Here is a 15,702-nt window from a genome sequence, read left to right as displayed (position 1 = left end):
TTCTAAACAGTGCCGTGACTAGGTAGATTTGCCTTTTAGATTCCCGGGAAAAGCTGGGTTATTCCAGTATGGATCTGTAATGGACTCTGCACAATACTAAATCTACCAAGCAAAAATCCCCCTCCTTACTCCTAAATAGGACCAAGGGCAGGGACTCCTATAGTAGTGCAGGCAGAATGATCTGCCAGCATTTCAGTGTAGTTAAGCCCCATCCCTCTCCTGAACTTCCTGTTCAGTGTATGTGACATCAGACACGTTCACCTAGCCATTCCTCAGTGTATGTGACATCAGACACGTTCACCTAGCCATTCCTCAGTGTATGTGACATCAGACACGTTCACCTAGCCATTCCTTAGCTGAAGATGGAGAAGAGTGGTGGAAAGAAAATGTTCTCTGCAGCTTATGGAGCACCTTATGAACAAATGTGTGTACACTGTAGATTAAATGTATTTGGTTTGTTCAGGGTTTAGTTCCTCCTTTAATCAGGACAGAATTTTGGACCTTAGAAAGAATAATGTAGCCTGTCACGTCACGAACCACCCAAAACAACATATGTCCTTCATGGTGTTTCTTCCCCCCCCCCCCCCCCAAGCCAAAAAACTGGAAGCACCCACCTTTTTGTACTGCCGTTTAAGAAATGAGAGCTGAGCTCTGTTTGCTCAGATTGCTGTAAACTTGTGGTATAAAGTTTAAAGATTTTGATTTTCGATTTTGAGAACTTACAAAACAGTAGTAGCATTACAGAACATAAAAACGTATAAACACTTTAATTTACATAAGGTAGAACACACTTCTAATAAAAAGATGCAGAATGAGATTCATCCAAAAGGCAGTAATAAAAAAAAAAACATATACAATTCTAGATGTATGTCCACATCTCTTCAATTTACAACAGAATTCAGAGGCTCAGCTCGAATATTCCCCAGGTCCAGTGCAGAGTCTGTGTCTTCATCGATCTCTCCAATCACAGCCCTGAGGAGACAAAAATGTCCATAATCTTCATGGTCAGCACATTTGTACTATTTACTGGACCCATAAAAATTCAGCATGCACCTTAAAAGAGGTTATTATACAGTGTTGGTTCTATAAGGTGAAGAGATTATACAACATTTAGGGGGAAAAAGTGCATCTGCAGAACACGCGGCATCGGTCCTTTAGTTTTACTGAACCTCATTCACACAAAAAATAAACGAGCAGATTAAAGGGCATCCGCTCCCGATGTATCCATTAAGCGTGCCTAACATTGGCATCCAACACCCATAGCCTGTCTGGATGTATAGGTGTCTGGATGGAATAGCCCTGCCATCCACCAAATATACCTCCGTCCAGTTAGGTCAGGTGCATATAGTAAATGTACACTATTCAAACAGTGTTTAAAAACCCTTATTTAACCACATGGAGGAAAAAAAAAAAAATATATATATATATATATATATATATATAAATAAAGCCTTCTTACAGAACACTGCGTTTTTTGCTTTTTTACTTCAAAACACACCAAGCGTTCATTGGTAATTTTTTGATATGCATCAAGGCTCACGCACATGAATGTATTTTTCAGTTCCTGTTTTTTTTTTTTTTTTTTTTTTTACAGGTCCATATGCGGAACCATTCACTTCAATGGGTCCGCAAAAAAAAAAAGGAAATTACTCCACGTTCATTCCATTTCTGTATGTCCGCATGGCCTTTCTGCAAAAAATAGAACGTGCCCTATTTTTGTCTGTTTTGCGGAGAAGTTCAGGCATCGTTACAATGGATCCGCAAAAAAACGGATGCAATACGGATGTCATCCTTTTTTTTTGTGGATCGCAAAAATTGGATTTTTTGTACTCACCGTAAAATCCTTTTCTCGTAGTAGGCATTGGGGGACACAGCACCATGGGTATATGTCCAACTACCACTAGGAGGCGACACTAGACATAAAAAAGTGTTGGCTCCTCCCCGTTGGGCTATACCCTCTCCACAGACACTAGGCAGCTCAGTTTGTACCAAAAGCAGTAGGAGAGAGAAGAAAGGCAAGGAACCAACAACTCCCGTACCGGGAAAGATCAAGAGACCAGCCCGGAGAAGCGGAAGTAAAACAACATAGGGTGGGATCTGTGTCCCCCAATGCCTACTACGAGAAAAGGATTTTACGGTGAGTACAAAAAATCCAATTTTCTCGTGCATGGCATTGGGGGACACAGCACCATGGGACGTCCCAAAGCAGTCCCCGAGGGTGGGAAAAGGACAGCCATGCCACCGGTTGGGCATACAGGTGCGGGAGAACCACGTGACCCAACAGGGGGAAAGCACAGAATAGGCAAGAAGCCTCATAATAAGGTAGAAACCCCAATGAAGCAACAGCGAAGATTGCCCGCACTCCAGGACAAATGCCTGGGAGAAGGACCCAAATGCAAGAAGGCGGCAAAAGGGAAACACCGAGCTCCACCAAAGGCTGGAGAGAGAAAGTAGGACAGCACCACGTAGTGGAGCTACCCAACATTCTAATTGACTCAGGCAAAAGCACAAACACCCTGAAGTCAAACCCTGACAGGCCAGGGGAACAAGGGAACATGGACTCATTGAAGGCCATACGAGTGAGGGAAGCCATAGCAAGGCTCACATGAGAAGGGAGCAGGCCTCCCCTCAGCTCAAAACAGGTGATGAAGATAAGCGCCCTATTGAAAGGAAAAAAAAAAAAAAACAAAGACGATAACGGAAACCGACAACCCTTGTAAAGGGAAGGGGTTGTAAGTAAATGCCAGGAAAAGAGAAAAGATGAGGCCGGCATCACAAAATCAGGAGACGAGGAACGAGCCCCTGAAAACCAAATATCGCTGAGAATCGCAAGACCGGAGAAACTCTGGCCAAAAGAAGTATCAGGGAAAAAAGGGGACCAGATGCAGGCCCCAGAAATCTCAGCAGGGACACCCTGGAGTGAGAGAAGCCATAGCAAGGCTCACAATGAAGTGAGCAGGACTCCCCCACCGCAAGGCAGGTGATGAAGTTAAGCGCCCTATTGAAAGGTTGAAACCCCAAAAGGCGCCAAGGGAAACCGCCAACCCTTGGAAAGGGAGGGGGTTGCAAGTAAAGGCCAGGAAAAAAGATAAGATAAGACCTGCATCCCACAACCAGGAGACGAGGAACGAGCCTCTGAAAACAAAATATCGCTGAAAAGCGCAAGACCGGAGAAACTCCGGCCAAATGGAGTATCAGGGAGATGCAGGCCCAGGAAATCTCAGCAGGGACACACTGGACTGAGAGGCATGGGAGGAGAAGGAGAGTACTCCCAACAATCTAAGGAGGAAGATTCTACAAACAACGATTATCATACAGAATCTGCGTGGTCCATGAACGGGGACAGGGACTCCAGAAAGGAGTACCCGGTATGGGCTCACAAGGAACCAGGAACTGAACCACCAGAGGCCAACGAAAGGTAGAATAACCAAGAAAAAAATTAAGAGAACCGCTACATGGGAAGGGATTGGTCATGGACAACTAACCATTCTAAGAATAGTGGCTAGCAATCTATATACATTGTCCCGGAGAGGACAAGTACAGCGGCTTGGGTTGTACCACAAAAACGACAAACACCCATACGCAAGGAATGGCGAAGTCGTTATAAAGAAACTGGGAGTGACTACACGAAATGTAGAAACCAGCTGCGACCGACACACAGAAGACTCCCAGGGGGAGAAAGTACCAGACAGGTGCAGACAATAGCAAGGTCCAAGGAAACTGCCCTCTGTCAAATAGTACAACTAAGCAGAGAATATAAGGGAACACCCGGACCCAGAAGGAACTACGGGACCCTGTCCGATGCCAGAGCAATCAGCAGAAAATTCACCTACCAGGCAGGTGTGTGGCGCTCAGTGTTTCCGTCCCTGACCATTAGGAAAGACGTCCAACGAGGAAAAAACGGTGACCCCAGAAGGATTCCGTGTGGCGGAGGACATCCAGTGATGGCCGAAAACCGCTGCAGCGGCCGGAGCTCACCAAGCTCGTACCCCAACAAGGTAGAAGATCCAGTGGAGATGACTGTACTCCACCAGGAGTGGTCCGCCCTGTAACAGAAAACAACGCGGGTACTCCTTATGATATGGGGTAACGCGGAGTGCCGCGGACAGAAGTACCTTATAGGGATGGCAAGAGCAACCCTAGCACGAAAGCCAACAACCACCTGGCCATGGTGTAGGGAGCGTGGTTGTATGTGGACCACCCACCAGATCAGAACAGATCAGCCATATACTGGGTACACCAGAAGTAGCAGTAGACCGACAAGGTGGCGGTGGGGGGTTGGGCTGGCCCACCCCTGCCAGATATGGTTACCGTGCACATGCTGAACCAGGATGGCCTGTTGTAGACAGTGCCTTGAGAAAACACAAGAAGACCATAGAGTACGACAGTAGATGTCTGGAGTATAGAATAGAGTCCGGGGAAGGAAGCACCCCGAAATACAGAAACTGTATGGGCCACAGATTGCACCCTAGGGCCCAGCACGTGGGCTAAAAATACACGCCTAAAACCGAGCTAAAGTGGCAGCATGTTGCACACTAAGGAGAGTGGAAACAAAGCCACAGCATCCGGAAATGCAACCGCATTTGGAGGGTACAGGTCTACAACCTGGTAAAGTAGCAATACGGCTGTGTAGTGCAGAGATACAACCAGACAGGTGCAATGGGTACAGCATCTGGAGATGGTAGAAGTACTAGATTTAAGATTAGAGAAATGTGGCCGCATGGTGCCCCCTAGGACCAGAGAAGTCCAGCGGCTACCGCGTTAGCAATGCTACCTATATTCCGCTCGGGAGGGGGAAAATAGGGCCACACGGTACCACAAAGAACGACAGGTGCACACCACAATTAAGTAAGTGCAATGGCAACTGAAGGAGGCCCTCTATTTCACCAGAGGGAAACAGGGCCGCAAAGTACTCCATAGAGCCAGACAGGTGTAACGGTTGCAGAAATCTACCTAAGAAGAGAGTAAGATGGCTGTTTGGTGCACACTATGATGAGGTAGGTGCAATGGCCACGGCAATTGGAGGAGGCCTCAATATCTCGTCCGGTAAGGGAGAGAAAATGCCACATGGTAAACCATAAAGCCAGACAGGAGTAACGGCTACAGCATCCGGAGATGGTGCAGGTACTCTACCTATGAAGGGATCAAGGTGGCAACTTGGTGCCCACTAGACACAGAGAGGGGCAATTCTGTGGCAATTGAAAGTGGCCTCTACATCTCGCCCGTAGGGAGAAATGTTGCCGCATGGAACACAATAGAGCCCGCCAGGGGTATTGGCTACAGCATCAGGAGATGGTGTAGGAACTCTACCTATGAAGGGAGCAAGGTGGCTGGAAACAGACAGGGGCAATTGCAACGGCAATTGAAGGCGGCCTGTATATCTCACCCGGCAGGGGGAAATAGTGCCACGTGGAACACCATAGAGCCAACCAGGGGTAATGGCTACAGCATCTGGAGTAAGTGTAGGAACTAATCGCCACGGCAACAAAAACAGGCCTGTATTCACTGATACAGGCTACTACAAAAGAACCTTTAGAGGCCGAGGAGGGTTACCAACCCTACAAGAGGCGTTTGCCTGAATTATCAGCTTGCCTGGAACATAGCCCCTGGTGAGGGGAACCAGGAAGGTCTGTCGTGTACAGCCTACGAGGGCGCACGTACCAGAGACACCACGTAGGTGTCCCAGTTGCTAAGCACGGAGACGGCTGGCTTACCAGTGCGGTAATTACCTGTGCAGGTAGGAGAGCGCCATCCGAAAGTCCACTAGAGGGACACCGAAACCTGGGTAGGGTAGGTTCCTCCGTGCACGTTTGTCTTGACCTCACAGAGGGCTTCTGTATGGTGGAAGACCGCCTGATGCTCTGTTCCGAGAGAATCGGTGCAGAGGTGTCCCCAGAGGCAACTGACAGAGAAGGCTTCGTCACCAGCCTCAGGCCTGTCCTGGGGAGACCCAAGGATGCCGAGGAGGGGTGGAAGCTAGTTAAGACCACCAGAGGTTGGTCCGTGGGCTACTCCTTGCGTGACCCTGTATCGCCGTGAGCCTAGGGGGGAGAGGAGACCGCAATTCGTGGGTAGCGCTCCAGCGACTCCGCCGGGGATTGGGCGAGTCAGGCCAGGTTCCCATGGTTCGACAAGGAGGGAGCCCATTCAGGGGGGACCTACACAAAAGGGTGGAAAAGGGGGGGACGACGACAAGGCGACCACATGGAAACCTCCGTAAGACAACGGACGCACGTGAAATACGTGGCGATCCGATGAGGAGGCTGGGAGAGGAAGCCCTCATAGAGCAGCAGGGCTGACCTAACTGTCCCCGGAGCCACTGTTCCAAGAGGTGCAGCAGCAATAGATCAGGTGGCAGGGCTGCAGGAGAATGCAGCAATTGAGAGGAAGGAGGGGGGGGGGGGGGGGGGGGGGGAGCCTGCAGAGCAAATCAGCCAGAGGCTGCCTACCCGACCCCAGGAGCTGTGTCAGCGCGCCCCATGCAGGAGAAGATGGACCCGGTGAAGAGAAAGAAGCCGGCAGCCGGAGGAAGAACCGCCCCTCTGACAGAGCAGGGCAGCTGGAGCTGGATTGGGTAAGGAGCATAGGCCCCTCCCACGGAGGGAGGGAGAATGAGAGAGCCCGGGAAGCCAGGAGTGGGCGGAGAGAAGGCTCTGCCCCACGTGACGCTGGATTGGGCAAGGAGCAGAGGCCCCTCCCAGGCTCCTCCCACGGAGGGAGGGAGAATGAGAGAGCCCGGGAAACCAGGAGTGGGCGGAGAGAAGGCTCCGCCCCACGTGACCTGCGGCCTAGTCGGCCGAAAAGCCGGGGCCTAGATTAGGGAAGTGCAGCCGGAACGGACGCTTGCGATCGCGGGGGCGTCCTGAAGCCGGGAGGAACACAGGGCCGAGGGGAATTGAGGAAACCCTCAGGAAAAACACCCGAAAATGACCCCCATTAATGCTGCGGCTTCTGTGAAAGTGTCGGACCCAGAAGAGACATGGGCCTCTCTGCAGGTATTTTGGCCCCCAAATAACCCCCCCTTCATGGGGATAGGGGAGATAAAGTGGGTGGACCACCCAGCAAAGTGCCCCAGACCCTAAGAGGCCAAGGGGGGGGAGTTGGGGAAGGAGGGAGGGAGAAGGGGACTACAGGGCCCCCACAATGGATCCGGATCTCTACTTACCTTCCGATGTCTTCAGGCGCAGCAATGACCACCCCCTCGGCGGACTCAACACGGGAGCCGTGGGTCTACCGGAATTCCACTGCGGAAGCAGTTACAAGTGGGGACTGGGTGGCTGCCAGGTACCTGAGTACGCGCCCCGCAGGGAGGCAACTAAAGTGGAACACGATGGAGCCACCCCTGCCGCAGGCCGAAACCTGCAGATAAAGAAAAAAATGATTGAAGAAAAAATAAAATAAAAAAGTAGCAGGATGACCTGCACAAAAAAGCAGGTCAGGTCTGCCTCCTATGGACACTAGAACAAGACTGAGCTGCCTAGTGTCTGTGGAGAGGGTATAGCCCAACGGGGAGGAGCCAACACTTTTTTATGTCTAGTGTCGCCTCCTAGTGGTAGTTGGACATATACCCATGGTGCTGTGTCCCCCAATGCCATGCACGAGAAATACATACGGTTGTGTGCATGAGACCTTACATTCGTAACATATGTTTCCTCTGGCATTTCAAGTTCCATAAAAAAGCCTATGGGGAAAAACAAAAAAACCCATGCTGCATGCTTCACACACCAAAACGCTGCTGCCAAAAAGCATTGTTTCTGCTGGATTTTCACTATGTACTTTCTTGTATGGGACTGCCGTTATGGAATGTTCACACTGTGAAATGAAACCTGTATTTCCGGGACAGAAATCAAAGGCTGTATCAGGTGTGCAGCACATCTACAGCATATCTGCAAGTGATTTAGCCCCAGTGTCAATCTAAGGCCTCATGCACACAACCGTTCCGTTTTTTTGCGGTCCGCAATCTGCAAAAAACGGAAGCTGTCAGTGTTGCCTTCCGCAATTTGCGGAACGGAAGCCGGCAATATAAATGTCTATTCTTGTCCGCAAAATGCGGACAAGAATAGGACATGTTATATTCCTTTTAGTGGGGCCGCGGAACGGAGCCACGGATGCGGACAGCACACGGAGTGCTGTCCGCATCTTTTGCGGCCCCATATAAGTGAAAAGGTCCGCATCCGAGCCGCCGGACCCAAACAACAGTCGTGCGCATGAGGCCTAATCCTCAGCATTTCCAACCGAAATAAGTAGCATTCATTTCTATGGCAGAAAATTCCCTTTTTTTCTACCGTGCAGTCGGCAAGCATTGGAGCGGTTAAAACCTAGCAGCAGAAAACTGCTGACAGATTTAACAGCCTATTCTTGTCCGCAAAACGGGCCATACACGTGGATGCAGGCAGCACGTGGATGACATGGGTCCACATTTTTTTGGACCAGAACTATGGTCGTGTGCATGAGGTCTAACACTCAATGATACTTACACATTGTCTCCTCGTACAATGTACAGTCCCAGCACCACTTGTTCTACTCCTTGTGATGAACTGAATACTCGCTCATGACTCTCATCCAAAATGAGGTTAATAGTCTGATCAAAACCCTTAAGCGTTCCCTAGGAGAAAAACAGGAAGCCATGTCAGAAATATGAAAGGAGAAAATGCAGTAGTCCTACAGGCAGAACTGACCATCAACATCTAACCAGCCGGCCGGCTAAAGACCCATTTACACTGCTCAGGCGAGCAGACGATTGTCAGAGACTAAGGCTACTTTCACACTAGCGTTCAGAGCGGGTCCGTCTGATGTCTGCACAGACGGATCCGCTCCTATAATGCAGACGTTTGGATCCGTTCAGAACGGATCCGTCTGCATTATAGCTTAGAAAAAATTCTAAGTGTGAAAGTAGCCTGAGCGGATCCGTCCAGACTTTACATTGAAAGTCAATGGGGACGGATCCGTTTAAAGATTGAGCCATATTGTGTCATCTTCAAACGGATCCGTCCCCATTGACTTCTATTGTAAGTCTGGACGGATCCGCTTGCCTCCGCACGGCCAGGCGGACACCCGAACACTGCAAGCAGCTTGCTGAGCGCAACGGAGGCTGAACGCTGCCAAACTGATGCATTCTGAGCGGATCCGCATCCACTCAGAATGCATTGGGGCAGTACGGATGTGTTCGGGGCCGCTTGTGAGCCCCTTCAAACGGAGCTCACAAGCAGAGCCCCGAACGCTAGTGTGAAAGTAGCCTAAGTGTTCCTTCCCGACAATCGCCTGCTTGTCAGTGGAGGAGACCACATGCAGTGATCTCCTCCGCAGTATCGCTAATGCCATCGCTCGCCCCCCCATACAGAATCATTGTTTGCTGGCAGTGTAAAGGGGTCTTTACACTAGATTAGATTACAGCCTATATGATGTGACCAATGTGTTTTATACTATCAATGAACTTTGGGTGCAACATAGCAGTCCTAAATGAAGGGGTCATCATCCAAAATAAACAGGCTTGTCCGGGAAAACCTTGCCAAAAGAGGGAGACTGCATAAAATAAGAAAAGGCTGATACTCCCATGTTATATGAGAGGTGTTCAATAAATTATCTACCTGACTATGAAAACTTACTACTTTTGAATGTAATCCCCTTTGACTTTGACACACTTATTCCACTTCACTAGTGATCGGATGCCCTCAGAACAGGGGACTTCTTGCTGCTGCAGGAACCCTGTTACTGCCTCTATTACTGTAGTATCTCCAGGAGATTGTTACCCATGCAAAAATGTCTTCAGGTTCCAAAAGAGAAAGTAATCACTGGGAGCCAGGTCTGGACTGTAGGGTGGAAGGTTAAGCTCCATGAAGCCGCATTCCTTGTGATTTGTAAGACATGCGAGCTGGTGCAGTGTCGTGAAGCAGCAACAAACCTTCCGACAACTTCCCACAGCATTTCTCTTTGACTGCCTCATGTAATGCCTTCATTGTTCAAGCACAGGTGTCTCCAGTAATTGTATTGTGTAGTATGAATTCTAGTAATAAAATGCCTTCTGTATCCCAAAAAACTGATCCATAAAATTTCCAGCTGGCTACTGTACACAACATGTCTTGCTTCCAATGCATGGACTCTTGTTTGGTCTCTGGATCATGGTAGTGGATCCATGTTTCATCACCCATAATAATTTGTGAATAGAAGTCTCCTGGATTTTCTGTAAGCACGTCTAAATTCTCATGGCTAATTGCGGAGTTTTTTTTCTCAGGCGTCAACATTTGTGGCACCCACTGGGAACTGAACTTTGACATCATAAAAACATCATGAATGATACTGGAAACTGTGCCAACTGAAATGCCTAATTCATGAGCTATAACACTATAGCTCGTGCTATAAATCATGCCCTTCACTTTATGGCACATTTCCTCTGAAGATGCTTCGACAGGTCACCCAGAAAGGTGGTCATCTACAATTGATTCCCTAACCCATTTAAACAGCTTGGCCCAAAACTTTACTTGGTAGTAGCAAGGTGCATCATCACCATTTACAGCAATCATCTTCTTTAGGCTTATTTATTTCCTTTGTAAGAAATTTATCATGGAACGAAGCTCCACATCCTTCACTTTCTTTGTAGACCCCGACTACACTGCACTTGCCATCCTGTCACTTCCAGTGCATTCATCAGACTGAACTGCTGCTGTGTGTTGCATATCCAGACATGGCTAACCCTGCACAGACAAGCTTAGCTCCACACTGACAGTACATGCTGGGGGAGATAACGTACTGAACACCCCTCGTATAGCCTGTCATTCTAGTGCTGCTACCCTGGTGCTTTGATTACTTGGCTGAAGTGATTCCGTCTACATATGTGACTGGCGCAGTCAATCTCTAGCCTCAGCGGTCTCGAACCATACATTTCTGATGCAAGTGGTTAGCTGCAGTGGTCACATGGGCATGTCACCACCGCAGCCATGTAAATAATGTCTCATGGGGCACAGGAGAGTGTCTGCTCTCGAATAGCTGACATTTTCTAAGGTACACATCTTCTACTAAGAAAGTCAAGACAGCTGCACAAGTAGCTAAGATTGCTTTTTGTATGCCCCACATGTGGTGAGAACAGGGGCTTAGGCATAATGTGGTATGGTCACAGATCATACTTAACCCAGTCATCTAATCTATAATCATCTGGCACTGGCTATGCTCACACTGGTGTGTCTTTCACCCATCAAATCCATTCTACATATGACACGTGCTTGCTGTACCCACATTTCACACGTGTCCCACTAAGCACTGTGGACGCCATAATGCTGCACTTTTACACAAATTACACATAAGCAGTAAAAAGGTGAATAATATTTCTTACCACAATCATCCTTCCGTCGGCCGTTATAACCGCAACCGTTCCTGCAGGATCTGTTAAGGCTGCATACAGCACACGGGGTATCCATACTTAAAACACAAGAACCCTGATTTACAGGGGTTACCCCATAACAACCCTTCTCTATCACTGAGTCCAACATTGGGACCCTCTTGCTCTGGCAGCTGTCCATGTCTTACATGCATGCCAATCATCTGAATGGTCACCATATAAGGCTACATGCACACGACCGTGCTGTTTTTTGCGGTCCGCAAAAAACGGAAGCCGCCCGTGTGCCTTCCGCAATACTGTATTTCTGGCCGGACACCAGCTTTAGCAGTTCTTGAGACTCAACAGGGGATGTTCCAGGGGTCTCCGTAGCCAGACTTGCGGCAGTCGTCTAATAGCCAAGCCACCTCCCATATGAGAGGGGGTGTCTAGGACCAGGAAACGGCAGCAGCAATATGGGAAAGATAAATCTGGAAAAAAATCTTCCTAATTTTGTTCCTGGTAATTCATCATGAGGTCTACAATCTGTTTTCTGGATATAAAGCCTAGTTAGTGAATATCAAATAACGATGTCACCTCCTCTAAAGGGGTTGTCTGGGTTCAGCGCTGAACCCGGAAATATCCCCGTTTTTACCGAGGGAGCCCTTCTGATGGAAGCATTTCATGCTCCGATGCTCTCCTTTGCCCTTCTCTGAATCACGCCGGGCAAAGGCATTTTAAGGAGATCCAGTGAGGTACCGGGCTCTCCATAGGGACTGCTAGGCGGAGGCTTCCACCTAGCAGTGTGACCGGCACTAATGGGCAGGCTTTAGCACGACACCACCGGGCACACTGCCAGGTGGAAACATAAACAGCCCTTGCCCTGCTCGGTCCAGCACAGGGCAAGGGAGAGAATTGGAGCATGAGATGCTCCGATGCTGATATCAGAAGGGCTGCCTGGGTGAAAACGGGGATATGTCTGAGTTCAGCTCTTAACCCAGACAACACCCTTAAAAGGGGTTGTCTCACTTCAGCAAGTGGCATTTAACATGTAGAGAAAGTTAATATAAGGCACTTACTAATGTACTGTGATTGTCCATATTGCTTCCTTTACTGGCTGGATTCATTTTTCTATCACATTATACACTGCTCGTTTCCATGGCTATGACCACCCTGCAATCCATCAGTGGTGGCCGTGCTTGTACATTATAGGAAAAAAATGTTGGCCTGTCTGGTGACTGGGACCGCATATCGGCTGGTGCTTTCTTTATTGTATGCAAGCATGACCAGTGCTGCTGGATTGCAGGGTGGTTGTAACCATGGAAACCGGCAATGTATAATGTGATGGAAAAATGAATCCAGCCAGTAAAGGAAGCAATATGGACAATCACAATACATTAGGAAGTGCCTTATATAAATTTTCTCTACATAATAAATGCTATTTGCTGAAGTGACAAAACCCCTTTAAGTCCTCTGATAGCGGTCAATGAATGGAAACACTCTAGTTTACCTTGTCCCGATCATGTCCAAGTGACACAGGTGCATGACTTATAAAGCGAGTTTTCCAGGTAAGGCCTCATGCACATACCAATATTTTTATCTGCATTCAATCTTCAATTTTTGTGGATTAGATGCGGACCCGATCATTTCTAGGAGGCCGCAAAAGACCACACCCGTACGTCCGTTCCACAGCTGTACAAAAGAGCATGTCCAATTCTCATCTGTATTGGGAAAAAGCATAAGCATTTCTACCGTGGTGTGGGGCGGGGGGCACATGGGTGGAATCCAAGGTTTGCAGTCGTGTGCATGAGGCCTAAAGGAAATGCCTCTATAGCATGAAGCTTGAATACACTAGGGTTCTGCTGACTTTAGATGCTAAACTCGTGGCCCTCCAGCTGCTGCAAAACTACAACACCCAGGATGCTCCGATAGCTATAGACCAGGGATGCTCAACCTGCGGCCCTCCAGCTGTTGTAAAACTACAACTCCCACAATGCCCTGCTGCAGGCTGTTCGGGCATGCTGGGAGTTGTAGTTTTGCAACAGCTGGAGGGCCGCGGGTTGAGCATGCCTGCTATAGACTGTCCGGGCATGATGGAAACTGTAGCTTTGCATCCCTGCTATAGAGCCTCCGTTGCAGACCTGGTAGTAAGAACAGCACATGATGCAAGCCACAAACGGAACATGGCATACCCCAATTATCAGTGTTCGCGGGGTCGTTGCCCTGGTGGACACCGCTGTTCAAGAGATCGGGAACTGCGCTGTGGTTTCCATTAAAACAGATGTGAACAGAATATGTTCTCAGTATAGTAAAAGCTTGATATTGTTACAGCTGTAATAAGGTTTTTCCTACCCAGAGAAGCCCCTTTACGAGGACTCTGTTTAGGGGTACTTGAATCTAAGACATTAATGGTACATCAACAGGGTCCTACCTCTGGGACCCACATCCATCCGTCCAGGCAGTGGATGAATAGGCATGGCTGTCTCCATTCACTTCTTGTGGGAGTCATCAACAGCCGAGATGTAACTCCCATAGAAGTGCATGGCCATCTATTCATTCATCCTCACCAGGTGGGATGGGGGGTCCAGCAACACCTGTTATGGAGGTAGGTGCAGGTCCCAGACTTTTTTGGAAGACTGGAATACCCTTTTAAAAAGGGTAAATCCAGAACAGGATTTCAGCCTCTGGATAGATGTTCCATTCAACACCAGCAAGCAGAGATCCTGAACCAAGTACATTGGACAGTTTAACCCTTGCCCAACTACAAAATCAGAGAAGCAGCTGCAGGTGACAAGGTGACAAAATGTATGCTGATTCCTGCCCCAGTTAGATCTGAGGAAAGGATAAGGGGTCTGGGCCATAAAAACAAGGACAACAGCTGACCACCTGGAAGAAGCCCACCCCGGTGCAAACACACAGCCCATCTGGAAGCCCTGAGCACCATGTCTGTAGCCGCAGGATACGGTTGATATAATTCTCTAGCGCTGACGTCATATCACCGACCAGAAGAAGCGACGGCTGCACGTTATACCGATGAACACAAGGAAGCCGCCAGGGTAAAGCCAAGAGTCGCCTTTCATAACGTCATCATTCCTCGACCAAAAAAAAAAACACCGCCTCCCTCCAAAGAGCGCCGCTAAAGCCGCCATTTTATTGGTGACATTTCATAGGAAGTCGTTGAGTGGCTACAACAAAATGTCTCGTGTGAGCGGGATGCGTTTCTTTATAATTGCACCAGAGTGATATTCTAATAAAGAGGATTTGCCATGTATTTATTCACACACCGTTTTCTCCAGTGCTTACTTAGCAGACATATTATCATTGTATTGCCCTACATGAGCGGATGAGCTGCGCAGACGCAGTCCAGTCCCCAAGCTTGTATTGCTGTAATAGTGCGCCTCATAGTGGCAGCAAGCGTAAACAGCGCATGTTGTAACGTTTAATTATATTATAAGGGTACTTTCACACTTGCGTTATTCTTTTCCGGCATAGAGTTCCGTCCTAGGGGCTCAATACCAGAAAAGAACTGATCAGTTTAGGCTACTTTCACACTAGCGGCAGGACGGATCCGACAACCTGTTCACCCTGTTGGATCCGTCCTGCCGCTATTTTGCCGGACCCGCCGCTCCATCCCCCTTGACTATAATGGGGACGGAGGCGGAGCTCCGGCGCAGTTCGCGGTGAGAGGCCGCCGGACTAAAAAGTCGGACATGCAGTACTTTCAGTCTGGCGGCTTTTCGCCGTGCTGCGTCGGAGCTCCGCCCCGTCCCCATTATAGTCAATGGAGACGGAGCAGCAGCAAGGCGAAATAGCGGCAGGAAGGATCCGACAGGGTGAACAGCCTGTCGGATCCCTCCTGCCGCTAGTGTAAAAGTACCCTTAGGCTACTTTCACACTAGCGGCACAGACCTCCGACAGGCTGTCGTTTAAACAGCCTGTCGGATCCGTCCTGCCGCTAGTGAACGTGTGCCCCTGGACTGCCGCTCCGTCCCTGTTGACAATAATGGGGGTGGGGCGGAGGCACTGCGAGAGGCTGCCGGAATAAATGTCGGACATGTCGTAGTTTTATTCCGGCAGCCTCTCGCCGTGCCTCCGCCGGAACTCCGCCCCCGCCCCCCATTATAGTCAATGGGGACGGAGCGGTCCGGGGGCACACGGTTACTAGCGGCAGGACGGATATGACAGGCTGTTCAAACGACAGCCTGCCAGAGGTCCGTGCCGCTAGTGTGAAAGTAGCCTTAATCCTAATGCATTCTGAATGGAGAGCAATCCGTTCAGGATATCTTCCGTTCAGTCTTTTTTGCCTTTTCAGGAGGAGATAATACCGCAGCATGCTACAGTTTTATCTCCGTCCAAAATTCTGGAACACTTGCACAAAATTCCAGAACAAATTT

At 49.0% G+C, this 15,702-nt stretch overlaps 1 protein-coding gene across 1 annotated transcript; it reads right to left on the bottom strand.

The window, feature by feature from the left end:
- Positions 1 to 751: 751 nt before the first annotated feature.
- LSM8 (LSM8 homolog, U6 small nuclear RNA associated) lies at positions 752 to 14,414 on the bottom strand. Its single transcript, XM_040411479.1, has 4 exons — positions 14,272 to 14,414; positions 11,327 to 11,367; positions 8,478 to 8,605; positions 752 to 972 (listed from the first exon to the last, which is right to left on the bottom strand). The coding sequence occupies exons 1-4, from the start codon at positions 14,300 to 14,302 to the stop codon at positions 882 to 884; spliced, it is 291 nt and encodes a 96-aa protein (XP_040267413.1). The 5' UTR covers positions 14,303 to 14,414; the 3' UTR covers positions 752 to 881.
- Positions 14,415 to 15,702: the final 1,288 nt, after the last annotated feature.

The sequence above is a fragment of the Bufo bufo genome, chromosome 1 (assembly GCF_905171765.1).
Source record: "Bufo bufo chromosome 1, aBufBuf1.1, whole genome shotgun sequence".
Classification (NCBI taxonomy): domain Eukaryota; kingdom Metazoa; phylum Chordata; class Amphibia; order Anura; family Bufonidae; genus Bufo; species Bufo bufo.
This window is presented reverse-complemented; position numbering and strand designations above follow the sequence as displayed.

Excerpts from the sequence above, each read along its gene's own strand:
- LSM8 (XM_040411479.1), bottom strand. The coding sequence starts at position 14,302 with ATGACGTCAGCGCTAGAGAATTATATCAACC. Across the intron at positions 11,368-14,271 it reads GCTAGAGAATTATATCAACC|GAACGGTTGCGGTTATAACG; the intron begins GTATCCTGCGGC and ends CAGATCCTGCAG. Across the intron at positions 8,606-11,326 it reads CCGACGGAAGGATGATTGTG|GGAACGCTTAAGGGTTTTGA; the intron begins GTAAGAAATATT and ends TTTTTCTCCTAG.